The 27,643-nt window shown below is 41.6% G+C and overlaps 1 protein-coding gene across 1 annotated transcript; it reads right to left on the bottom strand.

The window, feature by feature from the left end:
- Window positions 1-2,343: 2,343 nt before the first annotated feature.
- Window positions 2,344-26,250, bottom strand: loxl1 (lysyl oxidase-like 1). Its single transcript, XM_084124317.1, has 7 exons — window positions 24,818-26,250; window positions 15,832-15,940; window positions 15,411-15,548; window positions 7,341-7,497; window positions 7,084-7,179; window positions 6,344-6,459; window positions 2,344-5,984 (listed from the first exon to the last, which is right to left on the bottom strand). Exons 1-7 carry the CDS (start codon window positions 25,845-25,847, stop codon window positions 5,978-5,980), a joined length of 1,653 nt encoding a protein of 550 aa, XP_083980443.1. The 5' UTR covers window positions 25,848-26,250; the 3' UTR covers window positions 2,344-5,977.
- Between the last annotated feature and the right edge of the window lie 1,393 nt (window positions 26,251-27,643).

Genomic DNA, 27,643 nt, shown 5'->3' with positions numbered 1-27,643 from the left:
AATTGCTAGTAAATCATAATTCATTTGATACTCTTTTGCTGTAGAATGTCTGAAATATGTAGGCCTATTTTCTGCTCAAATTTACTTCAGTAATCTTTATAACTGAGAAATATATATATTTTTTACAGTGCAGAAAGTATTTGTGTAATTTCACTGTAGCAGGAGCACCTTAAAATAAAGTGCAACCAACAGAACTCAGAATCTGATATCAGACTGGATTCATGCCAATTGATGAAAGTTACCTACTGAGTCATAATGAGCTTCATAACGGGAATAACTAAGTGGAAGAACCGTTACATGCTGTTGCATCAGTGTTTGAATCCATCTGCCCTCCAACAAGAAATCTGACTGTATTTTCCATTATCTTGAAATGTTCGACATATTCCTATCGAAAGAGACCATCTTGCTAGTTTAAGCTGGTTTATCTACAGTATCTGTTCTTCCAGCTGGGCTGAGCAAGTTCAGACGGTCAACCAATTGGTCTTCAAGCCTGAACAGAATAAGGTCAAAAACTCTCAAAAACCACCAAACTAGACCAGCCTAGGTTTAAACCAGTCTGTTGGTCAGCTAAATCCAGAAAACGATGAGTTTGTACAGGTTCACAGAAATGCTAGATTATTATGTGATCGTTCATGCATCCTGTATCTCTCTCTCTCTCTCTCTCTCTCTCTCTCTCTCTCTCTCTCTGCTTGTTGAGGTCTTGCAGACTCCGTGATTGTTCTCTGAAAGAAAGCTATGCAGTCATGTCGCGCACGTGTTTACTCTAAAACTAAACCACACGTATTCCTTGGAGCGCTGCTGAAAATGGCTCCTGGCTCTGTTTCTAATCTGATGTCATGATACTGGAATTCACTAATAGGTCTGACTCGGTCTTACCTCTCTTATTTGGCGACATTTGCTCACAGAAAACACACAAGCATGTTGTCTACAAACTGCAGAGTTCACACTCAGTGAAACTGTTTTTCACATCTCAAAATAAAAACATGATTTATGCTACATAAGGCAGTAAATTAGTACAATCACTGTTTTGAAAAAACAGAACAAAGCAAAAATAAAATAAAAAATACTTTAAACAAATAGCATTTTTAGCGCAATTTTCCACCGGACAAAATTGCGCTTGTTAACTCATGATTTCTGTTCTGTGTGTCTGTGCGCACCAATCTTGCACTTCTATCTACTCCTCAACCAGACCACCTAGAGACTTCGGGTTTTCGGCATTATGTTAAGGAAGGTCTAATCTCGGGAACGCACAAAAAAAATCCAGGAAAAGATTTACTATCTCTTAGTGTTGTGATCCCATGAGGTGAGAAAATTGCGCTAAAACACTCACCGAGTTTTTATTACTTGTTTAAATATAGAAGTAAATCAATGTACTATTTTTATCTTATTTATCTTAAATATCTTTAATGTAACTCGACACCCTTGTCTCATATAGTATATGCGGTTTTATGAATATGCAAATGAGCCCCGCCTCCACTCACTCCCAGCAGCTCAGAGATCCACTCGTTGATCTGGGGTGCGTTTCCCAAAAGCACCATTAGCCAGGTCGCAAGTTCCGTCGTTATCATCATAGTTCAACGAGTCTGTGTTTCCCGAAACCATCGTTCCAATGAACATTCACAAACAGCATCGCAGAGTTGTGTGTTTGAGCGACAGATCTCGACCTGTGGTTAGAAGAAGAGTTTCTTGTTTGCATGACATGTGGACTCAATAAATCCTGATCTTGAGCCAAATAAGCAAGCTGACATTCAGTACAATCTATATATTTTATTTCGAATACATACAAATGTCATTTACGTCTTTTAGTTTGTCTAGACTCTAGAGATTTAAAGTGTCGTTTTTAAAAAGTGTGCATGTGTGAACGAGCTCTAGTGTAAGAACGAGACTATGAGTGAATCTGGAAATAAAGCAAAATAACGTCCTCAGATGCCATGTCCAAATTGATAGCAAAAAATCAGGCATTATTCAATCTCAAACAGATTCATTAAAAGTAGTTATTACTCCAACACCTGCGTGACATCACTAACCAACGTGATTGAACGACCAGTTTGCAACAATACGGTTTCGGGAAACAGTCGTGACTAGAGCTAGTTGATTTCTTCAACGATGCATCGCACTATAGTAGTTTAGCCGCAAGTTACAGCGTTGTACGGGAAACACACTCCTGATTGGTTACAAGGTAGTTTGTGACGTCAGAAACACCAGCGATTTCAAAGCGTGTTTTTGAGACTGTCTTTGGTTCACTGCAGTTTTAAGGAGAAAATACTCAGCAATGGTGTCGACTTATGAATTTACACACGGTTTGTTTTAAAGCATATTAAAAACACCACATAGACACATAAACAACATTAAAAGCTTTATTTTCACCACGGGGGACATTAAAACAAAGGCTGACATGCAGTGGATGTGCTCTTATGAATCTTTGTTCCACTTCTGTGGTTACAGAGTTCTTATTTCAGGCCTAATTCTTAATTAGAACGTTGCTTCGGTACACCAGAACCGCTGGCGTTCAGTACAGTACATGTTCTGTACAAACACAGATGACAGATGGGAAACTTCATAAAACTGTGCCACAGTTTGATGAGTGTGTGGCGAAATTGTGTTTTTTCCTCAACCACTTTAATTGACTTTTGATTGTCTGAACTCAAAAAGACTTTCTACTTATACAATAAAATCTGGTATACACTTCAGTCTTTATTTGAAGATCCAGTATGAACTCTAAGACAGATGATTCGGAGCACAAACGACAAAAGCGACAACCACAACAATGACAACAACAGCTCAAAGAGATGGATGGATGTGTGGTCGGATGTCCTGGATGTCCTGTCCTGGACCACAAAACCAGAACACAGATTTACGGTCTACACTATAAACAATGTTATAATAATCATTTATACAGGGTATAAAGAGATACGATAAAACAAAGTCTGTTCTGCATTTGATCTGGATCTTGATAACGGAAAACACTTTTCCCAGACTGTCTTCAGAAAGCAGGCGAGTGAACGAAAGATCTGCTCCCTGCAGAAAGGAATTCATTTAGCTTTGGTTGAGGGGTTTGATGCATCAAAACACATCGAGCATATACGATGACCTTCACAGAAAGCTTCTTAGAAGTTTTGTATGCATTTAACTGAATCTATTAGCTGATGATAGCATATACGCAGATGGATGTTTGTCATTTAAGGCTCTTCAAGTGTAACATAATCATGAGCTCTTTTTAACTGCAAATACTGTCTCTCTTTCCGAGGTAGGTACGGATGGTATTAAGATTGTCAGTAACATCAAGTTATGCAATGTTAGCTTTGCAACAGTAGTATCATCCAAGTCTGTGTTCGATTTAACAAATCAAGGCATAAATCTCAATTTCAGATACAAAGAAATATGAATTCCTGGACTGTAACACAGCAAGTACACAGTACATAAGAACAGTGAGTACAATATGATAAAATAAGTTCATGTCTTACCTATAGCTAATGGCATGCATGAGTGGGTTAACTGTATCATATGAAGCATACGGTGTTGGCTGGCAGTTAAAGAAACTATAGATATGTTCCAACATGGATGTCAGTATTAACACAGCACAAGTAAATCTCACAACGAAAGGTTTGCAAACTTGCAACTTAAGGAATATTACTGGGTTCAGTACAAGATAATACGATGTTATGTTCCTGCAGCTCAAACAGGAGAGCATGGCGCCAGCTACCCCAAGGTCATGGGTTTGATTCCCAGGGAATGTAAATGTAGACCTTTTTTGGGATTTATGCATTTACAGGGAATGTACATGCATACATTTAAATATTGTTGATTACCACAAAAAATATTTTGACGTATCCCTCCTTTTCATTAAAAAAGCAATACAGTGAGGCACTTAATGGAAGTGAATGGGAAAATTCTCACTGTTTCAATAGTTCAGCCACAAGACAGTGTGTGTTGTTCACTGCAATAACTCTCAGTATTTTTGCTTTTCTCTGCTAATATCTAAACATTGCTAAATCAAGATACATTTACTTGAGACGCAAAATGACTTAGGCCCTGTTTACACGAGAACGCTTGCGGGTGAAAACGTAAAAATATTTTATCAGATGTGCCTTTCGTTTAGACGGCGACGGCGTTTTCGGGGCTTAAAAACGCAAAAAAGTGAAACCACCCTCCAGAGTGGAAATCTTAAAAACGCTCCACCGTCGCGTTTCCGTCTAAATGGTAAAAACGCAAAAGTTTGCTAGACAGTGAAGGCACCGATCAGTGCTTCACATTGCCACCTAGCCGCCTGGAGTGCATACTACATTGAATTTCACACACTTTTGCGTCACCATATGCACGCAGATTTCCCCCCGATAACGCTCGTCTAAACGCAGAATAAAAAGTGATCACTTTTGCGTTTTCTCTTCAGATCGTTTCCGTGTAAACGTAGCCTCAGACGTACCGTCAACGGAGCCTTAAATGGGCCATATGTATAATTCAGAAGCCCTTGTTATTAGCGCCACCGGTGGCCGTTCAGTGAACTGCAGCTCTTCATGCTCATACTCGAGAACACGTGACGCTCAAGAGACTGAACGTGATTCAATACTCTGATTCACTCACTGCAAAGTTCTTGTTCATTCTTCACTTAGAAGTAAAAAAAAAGTTGTAAAAACCTTTGCAGTGATACACTGTTAACAAACCGGCGCCGTCCACTGCTGTGAGTGACGCTTAGATGAATATGTAAATATGTGCTGCACTTTCCTCTCAATAACAAACTAAACAGAAAACAAAAATGACAGCAGTGAGAAAACAGCTGTTCATAATGATGTGTTTGCATCAGATCTGAGATTCACCGGCATCATGACGACATTAAAATCACATTGTTATGATAGTTTGATTATAAATTTGAGACTATAGACAATATAGATCTGGCTCTGTGAGAATAGTTTGAATTAATCTATTTTCTATGCATGACACATTGACATGAAAGGGATATTTTGGCATTTTCCTGAACATTGTACAGTATAAGCATCCGTTCACTGAACAGAAGAGATGCTCTCGGGAGTGAGTGTAAACATCACGTCCTTTTGATTTTCCCAGCAAAAACATCCCGAGTCCTTCACATAAAAATCAGTCTACAACCTAGGAAGCCGGGGAAGGTCTTGTTACACTTACTTCCATTGTAAGCGCCTCACCGTAACCCGGATTTAGAAATGATTTGTTCCGGTAATCAACATTATGCTGTTAATTCTTGAATTGAACCGGGAATATTCCTTTGATCACTAAACATCATTTATCCCTACTGGCACAGCTTCATTTTTCTTGTAGCGGGACTTCGCAAGTATAGCATAGTTTGCATTATAACAATCAGTGGACTGACATACAAGGCAACATTACAAGCTAATTTAATGTAAATTGCAGCAGGTTAAGTAAAAGACTATGATAAGCCTCCAAGGTAAAAACAGCTTGATAAACTGCTTCCAGCTTTTGGATTCAAGGCTTTTATTCAAAGTGTTTTAATCCCAAAGCCATTTAATTTTTTTTTTTTTTTCAGAGCCTTCATTCAAACTAAAACCACTTTTGACTTAATTGGTTAGCTGGAGGAGGACTGACAGGCTCGCGATCTCTCTCTCATACACCGTTTTCAGTATTGCACCTTCACTAAAGTGGCAGAGACAAAGAGAGAGGCTTGGAAAATAGAATGATCGTTTCCAGTTGCTGATTTTCCTGATCTAAATTACGGTTCAGTTCAATAATCTCACTTTGCATTCCAGCATTGTAACCCACTTTAAAACCGAGAAGGAATTAGACTTAATTGGGGGCAGCGAGTGTGTGTTTTTATGAAAAGCCAGGGATAACGGGGTGTCTGGAAAGAAAACAACAGACGTGTGTGTGCTCGTTCCTCTCGCCGCGAGCTGAATCCAGGTTCACAAGAACCAAGACAAATACAATAAACAATCACAGCGACACCATTCACATTGCAATGGAACAGCGCTTTCATGGAGATTCATCCAGATCATGACCTAAAGAAGCAGAAACAATGATGAAAACGGTTGAACTTCAAAGGCCATTGAAACATGTATGACATACTTTATTTGAAGGTGCCATAGTTACATTGAACTTACTCAACTAAGTACTGAGTAATATTAATTAACTTACTATAGAGTTGCAGGTTAGGGATTGATTTAGGGTTAGTTACTTGTAATCATGCATAATTTACTGTTATTACTATAGTGAGTACATGTAGTAATGTGTAACCGTGTCACCTTAAAATAAAGTGTTACCCAAAATTATGCTGCACATTATGGACATATCGATCTGTTAACATATTCCTTTATGATTGATATAGGTCAATGATCTATAAAAAGCGATCTGTACTTACTGGGAGATTTTGCAGTTTGTTGTTTTGACAAAGCGGCCCGTGTATTGGATATTGCACCGGACAACATTGTTGGTGAAGTCAGACTCAAGCACCAAGTATTTTGGGTTAACCTGGAGCTAGAGACAGAATTTAGACCTTCAGTGCTGGGAAAAAGTAAGTGCACCCCATGAAATGTATACATATGGAGGTCATACTATAAGCTTTTTTTGTAACATTTTAATTTAGTCAAGTTAAATTTGATTTCATTTCAAGTGGCAAAGTTTTTTTTTTTTTTGGTTTATTTTGAGTTAACTATAACAACTTATTGATTTTTTTTTCAATTCCTCCACTTTCTGCAGGGAAATCACGCTTCTCTGTCAATCCTCCATTGCTATGAAAGCATTTCACAATTGAGCCCCAGAGCAGAAGGCTAAACATCATTGCACTTCAGCTGTTGTGTTGTTTTGCTGAAGGTCAAACTGCTTGAAGAGACAGTGGAGCATGTCTGAATCTGTGTTATTTATGAGCACACAGTGTACTGTACACATACCGAACTCATCCTCAATATCATACAGAAGAGTTGGACGACAATCCTGATGCAGCTGCGCACATCAAAAGACTTACACTTTTAGCGAGACAGCGTGTCATATTCTGTTTGCATGTGTTAGATACAATATATTCTCTCTTTGAAGGTTATGAAAATGTCTTGCAAGAGCTCAGTGTGAAACGGGAGACGGAGTGTAAATGTTTGAGGATGTCACCTTGAGTATATAGTTTCCTGGTTGAACATCAGTGATGTCAATCCATTGGCAATCAATATCTGCATTGTATGTGTCATAGCAGCCTGGACTCAAACCCTGGGGAATTACACACTTCCTTTAATCAAACAGCAAAGTCCAGCTTGATATTAAGTGTCTTTAATTACTATGCACTAACATTTAAATGTAAATATATATTTGGCGCCATTTCAAGAGAATGGGAAACTACGCTCAGAAACAGAAACTACGCTGTACCGTACCTGTGTGTGTGAAGTACAAGCGAAACGTTTCAGATGGCCGAAGTCACAGGTCGTGTCCTCCAGACAGAAACTGGCCTTGTGTCCCTCGGCCACCTTCCGGCCAGAGCTCACCTCTAACAGGTCGTAGTGACTGAACTCATCCATACTGTGGTAATGCCTGAGAGAGAGAGAGAGAGAGAGAGAGAGAGAGAGAGAGAGAGAGAGAGAGAGAGAGAGAACCCTGGGTTTAGAGAACAGAAGGACCATCCATAGGCAGAAATCGCGGGGGGGTCAGGGGGGTCAGAACCATAGACTGTAAAAAAAATATGGACATAGTGTCCGTAACGTCACCTGTATGTTTCTGAAGAGCAATTATGAATCCCAAAGTGGGCGGAGCCGGCCGTTGCCAACCCTGTCACTCCCGGATAAACGAATTTAGGCAAAGAGACGGATTAGCTGAGGTGACGTGACGCTAACAGACAGCAGACAAACAGCTAGTAGTGACATCAGCAGAAATCCACCTGTCACTCAAGTGGCCACGCCCTTAATTATGCAGAACTTTAAGGCTTATTTAAACAGATGAGCTATAAAAAAAAAAAAAATCACCCCCCCCAGAGTTGTCATGAAGGGCAAAATTAGCTATATAGACCAAAACCTCTTTTTGCACCAGGCTGTAAACACATTTTTTTTCTGCTGTAAAGTTGGGAATTTTAACATGAGGGTCTATGGGACTGACTCTCTTTTGGAGCCGGTCTCTAGTGGCCAGTCGATGAATTGCAGTTTAAGTCACTTCTGTGTTGGTTTCAAGAGAGAGACAGAAAGGTTGCTGTATTTTTTCTGCATTGGGGTATTATTACCCCCCAATACAGCAAAACTGCACATTTTAGAGTCACCTTTTATTGTGGCCAGCCTAAGGCACACCTGTGCAATAATCATGCTGTCTAATCAGCATCTTGATTTGCCACACCTGTTAGGTGGATGGATTATCTCAGCAAAGGAGAAGTGCTCACTGACACAGATTTAGAAAGATTTGTGAACAATATTTGAGAGAAATAGGCATTTTGTGTACATAGAGTTACATAGATTACATAAAGTCTTAGATCTTTGTTCAGCTCATGAAAAATGGGGGCAAAAACAAAAGTGTTGCGTTTATAATTTTGTTCAGTATACTATTATAGTTATTACAATAACTGGGTAATAATAACTAAATAAATACTAAATAAAGTGTAACCATTTAGGTTTAAGTAATTTTTTTTTAATGGTTTTAGTTTTAGTTAATTATAATGACCCTGATATCATCATACAGTCAGATGGCAAAGGTATTTTGATAGACTGTACACCAAAGAAAATAAATAAAACCTTGCTACAACGTTTGGTGAAACTTTTGGTAGTGCATCAGATTGAAGATATTTTTCTTCGTGTTTTCAAAACTTCAGACACTCCTCGATGTTTCACTTCTCTAAAATGCATTAAAATAAATAAATAAATACAATTTATTTTTAATTTAATTACACTATACTTGAAGGTGTCCTTTTTACAGTATAATTATACATTAAAGTACTGAGTAATTTTAATTAACAATATCTACTTACTATAGGGTTAGGACAGGGTTTGGTTTAGATTTAGTTGCATATTATGCATAATATACTGTTATTATACAGTAAGTACATGTAACGTGTAACAATAAAGTGTTTCCCAATACTCTAGGATTTACACTTAATTATTTTCTTTCTTTCTGGTAAAGTCTCTGAAAAGGCATTAATATTTGAGCAGGTGCTTCCCGACTGAACAGAACCGGACTGTACATGTCATACCACGGTTTCTTTTCTTGGAAAGCTGTGGTAATACCTGAAGGACTGCGGCACGGAAAACACAGGTACTTTCCTCTGACAGAGTTCATATTTTCCACAGGGATACGATATTTCCCATAAGCCATGTTGTTAGTGCCAAGCATATTAAATCTTATTTGATGAGGGGATGACAGACATTTCAGGGGCCTGTAGCCAAAATCCCTGAGCAAACTACATATGAATGACAGAGCGAACACACACACACACACAATCACACTCACACGCAACACACACATGAACGTGTACACTCATACATACACCTACATATCAGACACACGCACCCACACACATGTTGGGTTTCCATGTTTTATGGGGACTTTGCATAGACATAAATAATGATGTTTATACATTATATTTGTACAAACTGTATATTCTCTAAACTAACCCGACCCCTAAACCTACTAATTTTTACATAAAAAAAAAAAAAAAAATCAATACATATTTTGGTAACACTTTATTTTGATGGTTCCACTTTAGACATTCTACTGACAATAAGTAACTTTGCAACTACATGTCAACTTACTCTACTAACCTGAACCCGAGCAGTCTACTAATACTCTAATGAGAGTTAGTTGATAATGTGAAGTCGACTTTTTATTTACTTGATTTACTGATTTATGAAACCACACTAAATAAATAAACAGATCAGGATGCGAAATGACAAACTGGGTTCTGGTTACATACAGCAAATATATGTTTTTCTTCACGGTTTGTGTTGTATCATGCTGTCATCAAAGTCTCTGGGAACCAAGGTCCTCCATCTCCATCAAAAATCCTCAACTCTTACATCAGAGATGAAGGGTCAAAGTCAGCCCCACCCTGTGACTCAATCAAATCTGACGGTCTACACTTCGCCTGGCTGTCGTCTTTGTGGATGTAGAGAGTAATAAACACTGGAAAACTCCTTCTGATGGCAGTTTTCATTTCAGCTATTAATACATAAACACTGTTAATCTCTACACAATATCAAACATGTCAAAGCAGAGAAGTGCAAGCAATTATAGATTACCTTCTGCTCATTGCCAAACTTCTCTCTGCAGTTCTTCTGAAATATTTTATTTATTTTTTGTCAAAGAGTGTCAGGTGATCGTACACATGATATCAAATTTAGGTTGCATGAAAGACGTCATCACATAGCTTAGCTGTCTAATTAGAAATTATTTAAAGTGCTGAATACTTCATGTGCTGACATTTTCAGGTTACATTAATAATCTGTTTATGAGCAAAACTGACTGCTAGCATCTTGACTGCAGTCAGCGCTCAGACTGATCCCAAGCCAAAAGTGAATGTTGATAGTAATGTACAACAGAAGTCAAGTTTATGTCAGTGCAATAGCAAAACAAAATACAACCATATGCATCTCCGCTAATTATCTGACATTCAAACACAGGATTTCTTCCATTGCAAGAGTCGACCAACTAAACTTTCATCTTCTCTCGTTTGTATTTAATGCAGAATTAAACCGTGCTATATTTCACTTCCAGTTTAATTTGTAGTAAGGCTGTCAATCAATTAAAAATGTTATTGTATCAATTACATGATATGCTAATTAACATTATTTCATTTTTTTTTTATTTAATCTCAATTAATCACATGCATCAATATTTGCTGTGAAAATTAATATAAAGATAATTTTAATGTCTGCTTTCAGTAAGATTTTTCTCTATCTTATGTTCACCAAGGCTCCATTTATTAGATCAAAGATGCAGTAATATTGTGAAATATTAATACAATTTCAAAATAAATGTTACCTTTCAGTTCGGTCACGTTCGACGTAGTCTCGCGCTCCGCCCCGCACTGCGGGTATAAATGCGGAAGCGGATGCACGCACAACTTGTCTTTCGCTTCGGAGCCGATCGGTCTTCATGTCAATGTCTCTGAAGAGTGTTGTTATCTTACAACGAGCGATTGTGTTGGTGCTTCTTCAGGAAGTCTCCCCCGGTGCTGGTGGTTCTACAGCACGAGTGCAGCGGTGGTCGCGAGCTTTCTGAGCTCTCAAATGCTGTTTTAACAGCATCACATTTCTGTTTGTGTTTGTTTGTCTGACGGCCGGTTGAGGGCGAAGAGAGTGAGTGCTTCACTGGTACAGGCTGCACCATCCCTGTCAGTGTTGCCGCGATCATTCCCCTCTGTGCTCTGGCACTGGTGAGAGTTTTTCATTTCCTGAAAGAGCAACAAGGGTGCGTTTCTGTCTTTTTCAAGATGTCATTCCACCCGTGCGTTGCATCACGTGTTTGGGCTTACAGCACACCGAAGCAGATTTTGTGGATGGCTCATGTTCCCATTGCGGGAATATGACTGTCTTGGTGTTGAGATTGAGACTCGCCTTCGTCCGCGAAGGTGGAGTCCCCATTACCACACCCCACCCTGAGGTGCTGTGTGGGATGGGTGATCAGAGGAAAGTGATGTTTACTCCCGGTAAACATTCCCCGTGGGCTCCTCACTCCTCCATCACACCGCAGCCAGTGGAGTCCCCCGTTGAGCGCGCTGGTCCCTCTGTAATGGACCGACCAGGCGTTTCATTCGGGGTCCCTCCAGAGGACAGGATGCCGATTGCAGCATCGGATGGTGAGCTGAGCTTTGGAGATGACGACTGCGTTATCCCCTTCGGGGAGTGTAACGTTGCCCGAGCCAGATCCACAGTTGTCAGCTATGCTCCGCACTGCAACTGACTCAGCTCTCCAGAGCATGAGCATTGCGGCCTGCGCGATCGGTCTAGCGATGTCCATCCTGGTGGTCCAGGAGTGCCATCGTTGGCTCAGCCTGGTTGATATGGCGGATGCGGACAAGGTTCGGTTCCTGGACTCCCCAATTTCCCAGGTTGGGCTGTTCGGCGGCGCAGTAGAGAGCTGCGCCCAACAGTTCTCTGCCGCCAAAGTGCAGACGGAGGCCATCCAGCACATCCTTCCCCGGCTGCCCATTGCTACCGTCATCCCGCCACTGGTGGCAGTTCATCCGCCTGCCTCAGTGGAGAGCCAGGCGCAGGCAGGCCGCCCAGCCTGTGTCAGACGCTGCCAAGCCAGGTGGCAAGTGTAAGACCAAGCGTCCCTGACACAGGCCACCCAGGGATGGGGGGACGAGCTCTTCAGATAGTCCAGCGGTACCCGAATTGTCAGGAGAGCACATTCCTCCGTTCCTGGCTCCCAAGAGGGTCAGACTGGTAGTGTGCGACCCTGTAAAGCCTTGCACCCCTCAGTCCCCTCTTGTGTCGCCAGCCGGCAGCTGGGCACGGTTCGAGTACCCGACTATGCCTTCTCCCGTACCCCCTGCCGTCCCGTGGAGACAGGTAAGTGTTGCATCGCACTCTCAGACCTCGCTTCGGGCGGCCTCCGGGCCTTCCGAGCCAGGTCCCTGTCCTCCACCTCCCTGCCCCACCCTGTCTGTGGTGCCTCTGGTCCCCCTGGCCCGGTTTGTGGAAGCCTGGAGAGTGCTTCCCAACCGATCCAGCTGGCTCCTCTGTACCATCAGACTCGGCTACACGATTCAGTTCGCCCGGCGCCCGCCCAAGTTCAGTGGTGCTCGTTACACTTCGGTGCTGAGTGAAGGTGCCCCTGTCATGCGCATGGAGATCGCAGTCCTACTGGTGAAGGATGCGATAGAGCTGGTTCCTCTAGCCTATATGAAGACAGGCTTCTACAGCCCGTACTTCATTGTACCCAAGAAAGGTGGTGGGTTATGGGCAATCTTGGACCTGTGAGTCTTGAATGAGGCCCTTCACAAGCTTCTGTCCCTGAGGCAAGCCTGTGTCTTTCCCTTGGCAGAGCTTTCTCTGCCGTCGCTGACGGTTGAGTCTCTCCCCTGTTATAGGCTGGAGCCACCTCAGTGACATTCCATATGTTGTACTGCAGGCAGCTGAGTTAAAAAGTCCTGTCTTTAAAAACAGGTCTCCTGCTTGCTTTGGCCTCCATCAAGAGGGACCTGCACGCATTTTCGGTTGACGAATTGTGTCTGGAATTCGGGCTGGCTAACTCTCACGTTATCCTGAGACCCCGACCTGGATATGTGCCCAAGGTTCCTACCTCTCCCTTTCGGGATCAGGTGGTGAACCTGCAAGCGCTGCCCCCGGAGGAGGCAGACCCAGCCCTGACTTTTCTCTGTCCCGTCCGCTCCTTGTGGTTATATGTGGACAGAACGCAAAGCCTCAGGACCTCAGATCAGCTCTTCGTCTGTTACGGAGGCCAGCAGAAGGGAAAGGCTGTCTCCAAGCAGAGGTTGGCCCACTGGATAGTGGATGCCATCATCTTGGCGTATGAGTCTCAAGATGCACCTTGTCCCCCGGGACTGCGAGTTCACTCCACTCGGAGTGTAGCCGCTTCCTGGGCGTTGGTGCAGGGTGTCTCGTTAACAGATGTTTGTAGAGTTGTGGGCTGGGCGACACCTAACACGTTCGCTAGATTCTATAGCCTACGTGCCGAGCCGGTTGCTTCCCGTGTGCTCTCTTCACATAGAAGCCAGTTAACACCGTAAGCCCCACTCTATGTGTCTGCTTGCTGCGCCATTCCCCTCCTATGGACTGGACACGTGCGCCATTCTTGCTCCAGTTTAGTTCCCCTGTAGCCAAACCCTGTTGAGCTCCTCCACACCCCTTCGGCATTGGACGTGGCGGAGCGTCCGATGCTAGGCCTACCACTCGTATGCACTGGTGGAACTTGTGCTAGGCTGGGTCCATATGTTGTGATCCCTATGGCAATCCCATATGTGTATTCTCCACGGTATGGCTCCCTGAGGCAAGCCTGTGTCTTTACCTTGGCAGAGCTTTCTCTGCCATCGCTGACGGTTGAGTCTCTCCCCTGTTATAGGCTGGAGCCACTTCAGTGACATTCCATATGTTGTACTGCCTGGTAATTCGCCCAGTCCATATGCGTATCCTCCACATATTACTGGATGTGGCTTCCGTAGTGTCCCTCCTTCCATCGAAAGGGTACGCTTTTCCAGTGTTCCAAGTCTAACTGAGTGGGTCTTGCGGAACAGCAGTGACTTCCCTGGCCTAAGCCCTGTCCTATCTCCGCCTCAATAATGTGGGGGGTCAGGAGGCTTTTGTCTAGGCACTGGAAGGTGGCAGCACTAGTGGCGTTTTAAGCGTGATCCCAATCAGTACAGTATGTCCGACTACGTCTCCATTCCCTCCTTCAGAGAACGAGGGTTACATACGTAACCGAGACGTTTTCTATGTTAATATATTGTAAGATGTAATTTATTCCTGTGATCAAAGCTGAATTTTCCGCATCATTACTCCAGTCTTCAGTGTCACATGATCCTTCAGAAATCATTTGAATCATTCTCTATTATTGGGCAGTTTTCTCAGTTTGCAGTTCGAGCTGATATGAGTGACAGCTGTCAGAGATGATGTGATGTGAACGTGTCCAGCGATGCAGCAAAGCTGAGCATCCGAGTTTAACATGAAGCAAAAGAACAACTCTCGCTAATTCACCATCTCACTTGCAAATGTAGACATGATGTAATGAACAGCTACAGGCGAACAAACACAGGACTGACAAGTACTGACAGACATTAATTTTCACTTGTCACGAGGCTCAGCTGATTGTACAATGAAATGATATGGAAATCCCCTCTGAGGATAACACCCCTTCGCCAAGTGAAACAAAATACATAAATCGATGCCAAAATGAATTTAGATTCTGATATAAGATAAGGAATTTAAACTAACTTCCACAATCTGGAACTGTTATAATTCCATCATTCTGGGACTTTTAATCATATTAGGGCTGGAACTGTATTGATTTGTAGCTGCAGGCTTGTAAAAAGGTGCGTGTGTACAATCCTGATCTTTCCTATACTTGTCTGATGCAACAAGGGAGCTTTAATGGTGAATTAAAGGATTTAATTCATCTCGATGGACCCCATTGAAGTCACTATATGGAGAAAAATCCTGGAATGTTTTCCTCAAAAACCTTAATTTCTTTTCGAATGAAGAAAGAAAGACGTGAATATATATCTTGGATGACGTGAGGGAGAGTACATTATCAGGAAATTTGAATTCTGAAGTGAACAGATCCTTTTAAGAATCGTGGCTTTATGGTTAGTGCAAATGTAAACTGCTGTGCTCACTAACTACATTAATCCGAATACATTTTAAAACTGTGTTTTCGTTTCAAAACGCTCTCCAAGTTTCTCATCCACACTGAAACATCTGAAAACGGCAAGTTTTTATGATCTTTTGTTGGGTCTTCACATGCACAGATATAAAGGTAACGCGATAGACTGTTGGATCTGAACTTACTGGTGACAGCTGTGCCACTCCCAGGTGTGGCGAGGTCTGTTGGGCATGAAATCAGCCGTCCCTTGGTTCTTCACTCTCTGAGGGAAACGCAGAAGAACCCTGACACTATAGTCTGTGGCGTCAGCACTGTAAGCAGAGCTGAGGATGGGAAAACATTAATGAGGTTCTGCAGCACTGAGTAATGAAACGTTGTATATATGAGAGCAGGCTGCAATTTATATGATGTGACACCACCCATATTTCTGCATGAAGAACTCCACAAATGTCATCTCACATCCTTCTCATTGGTTATTACTGGATGGTGTGGTGTAAACAGTTGTAAAGGGGTGTGGGAGGGTTATTGTGTAAATACAGCCTGCTCAGCTTTGAATGGCCATTTCATAAACAGAAGTATAGAGAGTCAAGAGTTGAGAATCCTCACCTGGCCAAACACTTCTCCTCTGCTGCACAGCGTAAGGAGTACATATGGGCTCTCTGAACGTACGTGGAGGCTTGGACATAGTTGGGGTCAGGAACCAGGTCAGGCAAACCTAAAAACAGGACACATCATAAGAGTTACATTGTAGAAACAGATGCTGAAGCACACATACTGATATTACACTGAAGGAAAATATATACTGTTTATAACTGGCCTAAGCAGGTTTAAGCTGGTTTAGGCTGGTCTCCAGCCCTAGTCAAGCTTGTTTTCAGCTAGTCTTCAGCATGAAAAGTACCCAAACCCCTCTAAAATCTGCAAACAGACAAGACTAACCACATGCCAAGTGCCTAAATCACTCTAAAACTACCAAACCGGCCAGTCTGGTCATCGGAAAAGTATCCAAAACTACCAAACCGACCCAGTCTGACCACCTGAAAAATGTCCAAATCCCTCTAAAACAAGTAAACAGACCAACTTGTCCTAGTGAAATATAAATATACCAAAATGTATTTGAAATACATTTATTTTATGCCAAGTATACTACAAATACATTTACATATTTATGTACTTAATAATACCCTGCATTTGAACTGTTGGTATACTAAATTGGTATACTTAAAGGTTGCTAAATTGGAACAACTAATTTTGTACTTAATGCAATTTAGTTATCCGGAAATAGTGCTGAGGTCTAACTAAAGATATACTAAATTATATTTGATTGTGCTAAAGTGGAACTATTATAAGTATACTTAAGGTACACTTTAAATATGTTGCATTTAAAGCGGCGCTATGCAGTTTTGGCAATTTCTTCGCTGTTTTCTCACTTTTTGCTCACGGGTTTCTCTATAGAGCTCCCCCTACAGCTTCGGAATAGATATTTGACAACACTGTCGTAAAAACTCGTTGGCGACTCGCCCCCCCTCCCATCTTCTCCCTCTGGTCATGTGCATTTGTTTTCAAAGAAGCCGGCGAACACACAGAGCCATGCCCACTGAGGTATGTATGATACACAGAAGGCTAGCATATTTCTCAAATTGCTTATCTAATCTGTCTCAGCTGCTGCCTGAACCCAAACAAACAGATGAACTAGAAGAACTAACTAGCACTATGAGCACCATTCTCTCTAGAACATTGGATGTTGTTGCACCCATTAGATTAAAAAAGGTCAGAGAGAAAATTAAAGCACCATGGTACAATAATACTACGCATGTTCTAAAGAGAGAAACCCGTAATTTAGAGCGTAAATGGAAACAAACTAATTTAGAGGTCTTTAGAATCGCGTGGAAAGACAGTATGTCACGTTATAAAAAGGCCCTAAAAGCGGCCAGGGCTGAGCACCTCCGCAAACTAATAGAAAACAACCAAAACAATCCTAGGTTTTTATTTAACACCGTGGCTAGACTAACAAATAAACAGACGTCACCCGAACAAAATATCCCGTTACAGTTTAGTAGTAATGATTTCATGAACTTCTTCACTGAGAAAATAGAAAACATCAGAACCACAATTGTAAACGTTCAATCCTCAATCGCACCTTATAATTCAGCCTCAATTATCCCCCCGCAAGAACAATTACAGTGCTTTACAACTATAGAACAAAAAGAGTTAAATAAACTTATCACTTCATCTAAAACAACAACATGTTTATTAGATCCTATACCAACTAAACTACTGAAGGAAGTGTTACCTGTAGTGGAAGAGCCTCTCCTCAATATTATTAACTCATCTTTATCTTTAGGTCATGTTCCAAGAACATTTAAACTGGCAGTTATAAAACCTCTCATTAAGAAACCACAATTAGATCATAATAATCTAGCAAATTATAGACCCATTTCAAATCTACCTTTTATGTCTAAAATACTAGAAAAAGTTGTGTCCACTCAACTGGGCTCTTTCTTGCAAGAAAATGATATCTATGAAAAGTTTCAGTCAGGATTCAGGCCGCATCATAGCACTGAAACTGCGCTCGTTAAAATCACAAATGATTTACTCTTAGCTTCTGACCAAGGCTGCATCTCAATACTAGTTTTACTTGATCTAAGTGCTGCGTTCGATACTATAGATCATACAATACTCTTAGATCGACTACAAAATTATACTGGTGTTCAAGGACAAGCATTAAGCTGGTTTAGATCATACTTATCTGACCGCTACCATTTTGTCTATTTAAATGGAGAAAAATCGATCATAATTCCAGTAAACTATGGAGTGCCGCAGGGATCTGTGTTGGGCCCTCTGTTATTCTCAATATATATGATACCACTTGGAAATATTATAAGGAAACATGGAATTAGTTTCCATTGTTATGCTGATGACACTCAAATATATATTTCATCACGGCCGGATGAAAACGCTAAATTATCCAAATTGACAGAGTGTGTTAAAGATATAAAAGATTGGATGACGCGTAATTTTCTTTTATTAAATCCAGACAAGACAGAGGTAATACTTATCGGTTCAAAAAACCGCCCACAGAACCTCTCACAATACAACTTTGACATCGTAGGATGTCCTGTTACTTTATCCTCTACAGTAAAAGACCTGGGTGTTATACTCGATTGTAACCTGTCTTTTGAAAATCATATTTCGTATGTTACAAAAACAGCCTTTTTCCACCTTAGAAACATTGCTAAGCTACGTAATATGCTATCAGTTTCTGATGCATAAAAGTTAGTTCATGCATTCATGACCTCGAGACTAGATTACTGTAATGCTTTATTAGCCGGTTGTCCTGCATCCTCAATAAACAAGCTACAGTTAGTCCAAAATGCCGCTGCTAGAGTTCTTACTAGATCAAGAAAATATGATCATATAACACCGATTTTATCATCACTACATTGGCTACCTATAAAGTTCCGTATTAATTATAAGGTATTGCTACTGACTTATAAAGCCCTAAACGGCTTAGCTCCAGTCTATTTAACGGATCTTCTATCACCCTATAATCCATCGCGCTCTTTAAGATCAATAAATTCAAGGCTTTTGGTCATACCTAGGATATCCAGATCAACCAAAGGAGGGAGAGCATTTTCACATTTGGCTCCAAAACTCTGGAATAGCCTTCCTGATACTGTTCGTTGCTCGGACTCACTCTCCCAGTTTAAAACTAGATTAAAGACGCATCTTTTCAGCCAGGCATTCATATAATATTGTTAATCTCACAGTTTCAAACTACAATCCGGCCTCTAGTTCATAAATGCCAGAGGAGAACTGGCCCCCGACTGAGCCTGGGTTCTCCCAAGGTTTTTTTTTCTCCATTAGGTCACCTGATGGAGTTTTAGGACACCATTAGGTCACTTGATGGAGTTTTTCGGTTCCTTGCCACTGTTGCCTTTGGCTTGCTCAGTTGGGGATATTTTGGGGATATTTAATTTTATTCTATCAATCAATAAATTCCACTAGAAACAAACTTTGTTGTATTATTTTATTTTAATACTGTGAAGCTGCTTTGATACAATCTGTATTGTGAAAAGCGCTATACAAATATACTTGATTTGATTTGATTTGATATAAATGTATGTGTGCAGTGCTGTAAAGCAATTTGTTACATAGCGAGACCTGATATCAACCGATACTTCCTGACGCTGAGGCCGGATGCAAGGGTGGTTTTTCCGCTCACAGGTGCTAGAGGGAAGCGAGAAGGCCACCATTCAACCCGAAAAAAGTCATATAACCATTCCAATGACTCCGAAGCTGTTCAGTTAAAGTGTAAATTGCAGGTTAACCACCACAGCCAATTAATGTGTAAATTGAAGTGCTCTATATGTATATATTTAATTATTTCTGTCTTAAAATGCGTTAAAATAACATTTATTGGGGTTTCTTCAAAGGTAGCGTGTTTTTGCAGTAACTGGGTGATGACGTCATAAGAGGCACTCGCAACCCATACTCTGCTAGATTCTTACTGTATTATGGCTAATTGGAGAACAACTGAGGATGTGGGAAACCATCAAATTCTTTATGGACCACAGCCCTACAATTTTTAACCGGTCAGGCGTGAGAGAGGGGAGGAAATTGGTGTGAGGAGAATGAGTGGAGGGTTGGCCAGGTGTCCTGGTGAGTAGCTACGTTAGAGCTAGTCTAGGCTAGCCTGGTGCAAACTTAACCCGGATAATATAAGGGAACAAGCCAGTCTTTTCAAAATCTTGCCGTCATGTAGAATAGCAAGGAGGGACAACGACTGAAGACATTATTTACTTACGTGGTGTCAGTCCAAATCAGAGCTGTAGAGATGCAGACACTGCACAGGCACCAATCGCTAGTCTCATCGACGCCTCAAACGTCATGTAATACCCTTCCTCAATCCACGCTTTATCAATTTCTCACGATTTAATTAGCGATGTTTATTGTCAGAAAAGAAAAAGAGAGATCGATGTCCCCATCACTGTGTTTGTGTGGGCTATGCCACCCAACTGAATCAGCAGTGGAGAGTATGTGCTGCCATGAGGTGAACGCGTTTTGGAGTTTAGTGGAACAGCTCGACCTGCGACCGGCTGATCTGACGTGCCTGAACCCGGTGCCTGAACCCGTTTGTTTTGCGAATAGCTTATTCTCATTTCAGGCAGGATCACGGTCCCCTTGAAGTCAGCACACACGAGTATGTTTACAATTGAGTTATTTTATCCATAATTTTTTTATCAAATAAAACATACAACCAACTTTTCTGTAGTTATGTAAGGCATCTATAGCTATGACTATGCCGGTAACTCTACTAGTGAGTTCCTCTTATGACGTCACGCCCCATCTAGTGGAAGGGAGCGGGAGTGCTTAAAACCACTGTTAAAAGTGCTAAAAAACTTTTCATATTATATTCAGCATTTTGGTATAAAAACAGTGGTGGGCGGTTCTTATCTTTATGTTTAATAAACACATTGCATTATCTTCATGAAAAATTTAACCTGCAATTTACACTTTAAGGTAAATTAAGCTAAACAAAATTGCATAGTTCCCCTTTAAAGACTGACAGATATCATACTATCCTTACTAATAGAGATATTAAAACACATTTTAGGCTTAATATTAAGAAATGTGCAATGTGCAATAAAGAAGTTTATCCTTAATTATGACATTTATATCAGTAAGTCTCAAGCGACATGTCAGTATATGTTAATGGGTTTGTAGTATACTTAGTATGAAATAAATGTATTTTATTTACATTTTGGTATGTGTTGTTTCCATCCAACCAGGGGTGTGTTTCACAAAAGAACGACGGAACTTGCGAACATAGTTGACTTCGGGAAACACACCCCATTAAAAGTGTTCAAAACCACTCTAAAACCACCAAACTGACTATTCTGACCATATGAAGTGTCCCAAAACCACAATAAAACCACCAATCCGAGAAGTATGAACACATAAAAAGGCCTCAAAACCACTCTAAAACCACAGTACCGGCAATTCTGACCACCTGAAGTGTCACAAAACCACCAAACTGGCCAGTGTGACCACCTGAAATGTGTCCAAACCCCTTTACAACAAGCCAACGGACCTGCTTAGCCACCCGAAAAGAGCATAAAACCCTTCTAAAACCAGCTTTGGAGATCAGCTTTAACTAGGAAACCAGCTGTTTTTTTCCCCCAGCAATGTCAGGTTTAATAACACACGGTCCTGGGGACAAATGTGCTGCTTTAATGTTCTGAGCTGTTCTGATGTTACATACCTTTAAATGTAAAAGAAAGTAAAATATTTGAAAAATGGCAGTATCCAAATAAGCATACCTTTGAAAAATACACAAGAGATGAAGAGGTTTTTGATGAGGTAATGCTGAAGCCTCACAGTATAATGCATCAAACACTGTTTCTCATCTGGTTTCAAGGTCACGCACAAATAAGAAAAAAAGAACAAAGTGTTGCACGTAGAGGAAGAGAGAGATAGAGTACAAAAGATGAGGGAGCGGTGACAGCCAAACGAAAATGAGATCACTTCCCTGCTGGATCCAAATTGGGCCTGTGACCAAATCTGTTAAAACCCCCCCCAGAAAAATAGAAAAACAGAGCTAGCTGTGACAGCTAATGTTCTTAAGACTCTTAGCCAAGCTGTACAGGCCCAGTACAGAAACCTTAAACACTTAAAACGCAAGCTGGCTGTGTTCACTTCATGTCGAAAGAATCTTATGAATATATTAACAGTGCAGTCCAAGTCCTTATGTAGACATTAATATTTCTTCAAAGGGAAGGTGACAGCATATCTGCTTTCCTGCTTTTTGCATGGATTAAAGAGAAAAGAACCCTGTTGAGAAGAGCAGCACTGATGGACTCAAGCATATGATACTGTCAGGCTCCTTAATCACCTTCACCAACAAGACTTAGATGTTCATTTAGCTGCAGAACCAGCCTTTTTTGCCAGTGGCCCATCAGATTTCTTCAAAGAAATGTTGAGTGCAGACCCAATCTCACTTCTGCCGCCGGCATGTTTAGAGTATGGAGCAACTTTCACTCTATAAAACATGATGGCCTTGGTCAGTCTCCTTATTTCAGGCATATTAGCACCGCCCTTCTACTCCAGTGAATGCTTTGCCATCCCCATCTCTGTGTACACATCTGATTTGCCAGCTTGGTCTGAGACAGACTTAAAGGCCTCAGGAAACGTTCTTGGTCAGCTCTTGTAAACAGTGTAAAGTGAGTGTGAAAGATTGTGGTTCACCAGCAAAGGATTTTACACACAGTCTGCACTTTTTGCCACAAAGCTCTGTTCTTTGGATGACTGCACTACACCAACATTCCTTATAAACAGCAAGCCACAATGCACACAATGCTACTGTTTTTACACAAAATGTTCTAAATGAGATGAGGGAGAAAGACCCAAACCGTCATACAAAATCCTCCTTCATATTTACCCCCCTCAACCCCTCCCCCCACACCTAATTAGAGACATAAAGGGACTTCCCTGATGACAGCATATGTTTCAGGAAGACTAGTCTTGCAAGTAAAATTATTGAATGACTCCTAGTCAGATACAGGCCAGATCTCAATATCCAAAAGAGGTTTTATGCTGCAATCATGTAAATGTGTCCCAACTGATGTCATTTCGATTTTCCAAATTCACAGATAGTGTATGTTTCTACAGGCTGGAGCTCTGACTGATTTCACCTTATTTGTTTGCGATTGCATCATTCAAGTAATGAGTAATTTTTTTCCACATGTGTACCTTCCAGTTGATTTAGTTTACACCCATTTCCCTTATGACCAGATTTTGTAAACTAAGGTGATCAGTCGTGCGTGAAGTGACTCAAGCAAGAGACAAAGAACATTTCACATTACAAAATGAGCCTTCACACTTGGCAGTGGCCAGCAATGTCCCAGGGGCCTTACACACGCCCACCTCCTCACACACAAATATGCACACACACACTTTTATTTAGGGGCTAGCAAAATATTTTCTGTTTCCTGAGGCAATGGACCCCATGTGTGCTTGGTACTTTCCATCTCCCCACTCCAAAAACGTATATAGTAACAGCCCAGAATCCGCCTCACACTCACCCCACAACAACCAAGCCACTTTACCCCTTACCCCACCCTCTAAAGCAAATACTGGGATCATTCACCCTTAGCCCTCGCAGTGCAGTCATCACCACAACCAGAACCAAATCTTCAAACAATGAGCACTCTTTGTGCAGAATGTGTATCCATAGGCACTACACACACACACACACCAACTACCACATACTCATACACCCACGCACACATCCCACAACACCTGGTTCCAATAACCCAGGCTCTGAGACAAAGATGAACTTGGAACATCAATTGCAATGGGGGGGATGGAAACAAATGATGCTGGGGTGATGTTAGGATGCAGTAACTTTCACAGACTGCTTATGAGGAAACAAACAAAACAATCTGCTTATAAGTAATGCCCATTACCATCTGCGTAAGCAAACAGCTTTCCAATCAACTTTGTACAGTTTGAGTCCCTTGGGTTACACGTTTGTCAAATGTGGATAGGGCTTGCGGCTGCCAGGAAACACAAATAGATGGCAGAAGAACTACATTTTTTAGATGTCTCTCTGTTTCTCTCACTTCCTTTCCTTCAGAGAGAGAGGGAGAGAGAGAGAGAGAGAGAGAGAGAGAGAGAGAGAGAGAGAGAGAGAGAGAGAGAGAGAGAGAGAGAGAGAGAGCAAATCTGAAATGAGCTCCTCACGTGCATCCATTTCCCCAAATCTCCCACGGTGCAAGAGCTTAAGTACCAACTGTAGTTCTTCTGTGATTAACTTTACGTAGCATAGCAGCCTAGTAAATGAGCTGCAGCCTTGTTTGAGAAGTGAAACATTAAGTACAGTGCCATTCACTGCAATAGTGACACTTGGGCCTTATGTCAAAACATACAGAAGCAACCTTTCTGGATAGCTGTTAAACTATTGAGTAACATTGGATGAAGATGGAACTGGATACATATTCTGAATGCTCTGATCCAATCTGACTTCTGACCTGTAATGCTGCTTGAATCATAATCATATGCTGTTTGTTCGTTGGCCAGAGGAGAACTGAGCCCCGACTGAGCCTGGTTTCTCCCAAGGTTTTTTTTTTCTTCTCCATTCTGTCACCTGAGTTTTGGTTCCTTGCCACTGTCTCCTTTGACTTTTGGTTTGCTTAGTTGGGAACAATTAATATTCAACATTATTACTGATCTTCCTGCATTGACACCATTATATGAGAACTGAACTGAGCTGGACAATGACATCACTGTTTTCTCCAGAGCGGCTGTATAGATAAATTAACTACATAAATGACTTTATAACAACAAAAATGAATCATCATTGAACTTACTTAAGCTGGACTATGACACTATTTTATTCTAGATCTGCTGTACAGCCAAAAAAAAAAAAAAAACTGCATTATTTTGCTGTTAGCACTGTAAAGCTGCTTTGAAACAATCTGTAGTTTGAAAAAAAACCACTATACAAATAAAGGTGACTTGACTTGACATTAGTTTGGGATGTGCAAAGAGACTGGATATTCTTTACTGTGAAAGACATGGAAATACATCATACCTCTTTGCTGAGGACGATAAACACTCCCTGCATTCATGTTGGGGTTCTCTGCGTTGTTAGAGACGAGAGGGTTGCGAGGAGCTGGTTGTATAAACGGAGGCTGTGGCTGAGGCCTTCCAAAGGGTGGAAATTGTTCATATTGGGGACTTTGCACAGCAGGCTGGAATGATGAGCCTGTGTTGCTCGAAGCACCATTAGAGACCGGTACTGCAGGATTACCACTATCTCGAGAGTCCTCGTTGAACAGGCTGTGCGTGTATCTGTGATCCAACCCATCAGAGATTTGTGGCTGCGCAGGTTGGGCAGGAGCAACAGGGGCAAAAGGGTAGGTTTGACCATAAGGGGAATAGTAACGAGACCTCTCATCGGTTGCAGGACCCCCTCCATTATAGCTACCCCCTCCAAAACTGCCGGCAGAGTAACCACCCCCTCCGAATCCACCACTAGTGCCCGAAGAGTATCCTGTTCCACGGAAGGGAGGTTCATATGATCTGTCTGAAACCGAGTCATGAGGAGCAGCAAAAGGTGGCTGTTGAGGGAACGGATACTGTGGATAAAAAGAAGAGGATGATGATGAGGAGGAGGAGGAGGAGGAGAATGAGCCTGAGGATGGTCTAAAACGAGAGCCGGTAGATGACTGGAAGCGACTTGTTTCACCTGTCCCAGTTGCACCCTGACGCCAGTTGTCGGGCACTTGGCCGAATCCAAATGGGTGCCTGGCTTGACCTCTCACAGTCTCCGAGCTTCCTCTTGAAGGTGCTTGTCTCCGTACATTCCCACCCTGTGATCTACGGTTGGGAGCATCCGCTAGTAGCACTCGATGGTTCCTATCACGCTCCTGAGCCCGAGCTGGGACATATTCAGCCCCACTGTTGAGAAGACTGTACACACGTCCATTATTCTCCCATCGAATCGTCTGTCTCCAGGGGATTGAGTCCTCAGACTGAGACTGATGCTGAGATTGAGACTGTCCCCCTACGGTTCCAAGCAACACCCAGACCCACCATGTCATGAAAACAACAGGCAACATATTAACAAGTCTTGCATGGAAAACAGCTTCAGAAAAGAGTGGACAATGAAACTCCGAATTGAATCCCTTGATCCAGCAGGTTAAAGATGGTAAGGCATAGAGGACTTATAGTGTCCATGAGCAAATCAGACTACATGCAGGGAAGAAACTTTGTCCTTGGTTCAGTATGTGGTGCAAGCATAGCTGTGAGGAAGGCAGATGATTTCTGATGCCCCAGGGCAGGGTGAAGAATGAAAAACCTCCCTCTTCCTTGCGGTCCGGATGTTGAGTTGTTGTCAGTGGACTGAGCATTGCTCTCAGGCTCTCTCTGGAGACGACTGCCTGTTGCTCTCCTCTGCACTTCACTATTTGCCTCTCTGACTGCTTACAATGGTCTGTGAAAAAAGAAAAAAATGTTCTGATCTCCCCCTCCCTCTCTCTCGTTCCCTCTCCCTCGCTCACTCAATCTAACATGTTCTTTTTTCTTTTCTTGAAGTGAGATCCCACATGGCCCTAGTGCTAGAGCTGTTTCCTAAACTACAGCAAAGCCAGGTCTTTGCACAGGCTTCCAGAGTCAACATCACCATCTGTGAAGGCACTTGAATATCTAGTGTGCCTGTGTTGACTTGCTTTGATCCCTCTGAACAAGCAGGGATGTCTGGTGCGTGGCCTAGGTTCACCCACCCAGGTGCTAGGAGAGCTCTGCCTTTGTCTCATGTTTTTCCAAACACAATTTTTTAACACTCATCATCATCACAGCATATGAGAGGACATTAATTCCGGCAGGATGTTTAGAAATCCAAGTTATGTACTTAAGAGGAGGCCAAAAAAAGTCAGCAGAATTTGGAACAAGCAGTTCCATTTAAAAGAAAAATACCTTCCAGTAAACAAAGATAGATGATAGCGGGCAAATATGCATCATTTACATTGCAGAACCTAACATAATTATACAAGCTTTATTTGAATATGCAGAGGGAGCCCTTTTTTTTACAGATATTAGCATATTTAAAAAAGAAAACCTATATAGATTGAAAACCAATCCCAAGTGCATGATTTATACAGTAGTATTATAATATAGCATTGTTTTTTAACATTTGTAGAAGAAGCTGAATTCACAAACCAAATTCATGTCTTATTTACACTATCTATCACTATTTCAATATGCCAGATACGTTTCTCACAAAATGCTACATTGCCATTTTTGTAATATTGTAATGCACACTTTAGAGCATCAATGATCAAACACATTCTCCTAAAAATTCTGGGAATACTGATTCATATAGTAGCTTGACTGTTGTTGAACTACTTTGAAACTATTGTTTGTCAAATTACAAGCTACAATAATTTAATAATTTAAAAGAACATGTGCTAAACCTTTGCATGAACCAAAGTTCATGTTTTGTTACATTTTATACATTCGGTAAGTTTTGGTTTGGTTTCACATTGCAGTTATGCAAGCGCACTAAAGAACTTTACATGACGTACTTGCGTCCTGTCGTCATCATCTCTGTGGGCTGCATCTTGACATTGATTGGTTTGTAAACGGACGTGAGTCTGACGTCAGCGTGTTGTCAGTTCGGCGGGTAACTTTGACAAGAATGAATGAACAGACGCATATTGTTGCCACTATACTGTTATTATTACGGCATTACTTCCTGCAGCACCAGCTATACTCCAGGCTAGTTCAAATTCGCCAAATGAACGTCCTCGTTATGCGAACATTTTATTGTTGCTGGCAGGAAAGGAGGAGAAGACTACAAGCAGTCCTGCGGGAACCACCGGAATTTCCTGTAAATGGTCTGAAAGTCCGAACCATA

The sequence above is a fragment of the Abramis brama genome, assembly GCF_963993115.1.
Source record: "Abramis brama genome assembly, chromosome: 9".
Taxonomy (NCBI): Eukaryota; Metazoa; Chordata; class Actinopteri; order Cypriniformes; family Leuciscidae; genus Abramis; species Abramis brama.
Note: the sequence above shows the minus strand (reverse complement) of the source record. Positions and strands in the feature narration are given on the sequence as shown.

Bases quoted from the DNA above. Each gene is read 5' to 3' on its own strand.
- loxl1 (XM_084124317.1), bottom strand. From the start codon at position 25,847: ATGTTGCCTGTTGTTTTCATGACATGGTGGGTCTGGGTGTTGCTTGGA. The intron at 7,180-7,340 runs GTACGGTACAGC...GTAATTCCCCAG, and splicing joins CTTGTACTTCACACACACAG to GGTTTGAGTCCAGGCTGCTA. The intron at 6,460-7,083 runs GTGACATCCTCA...TTCTGTCTCTAG, and splicing joins CAGGAAACTATATACTCAAG to CTCCAGGTTAACCCAAAATA.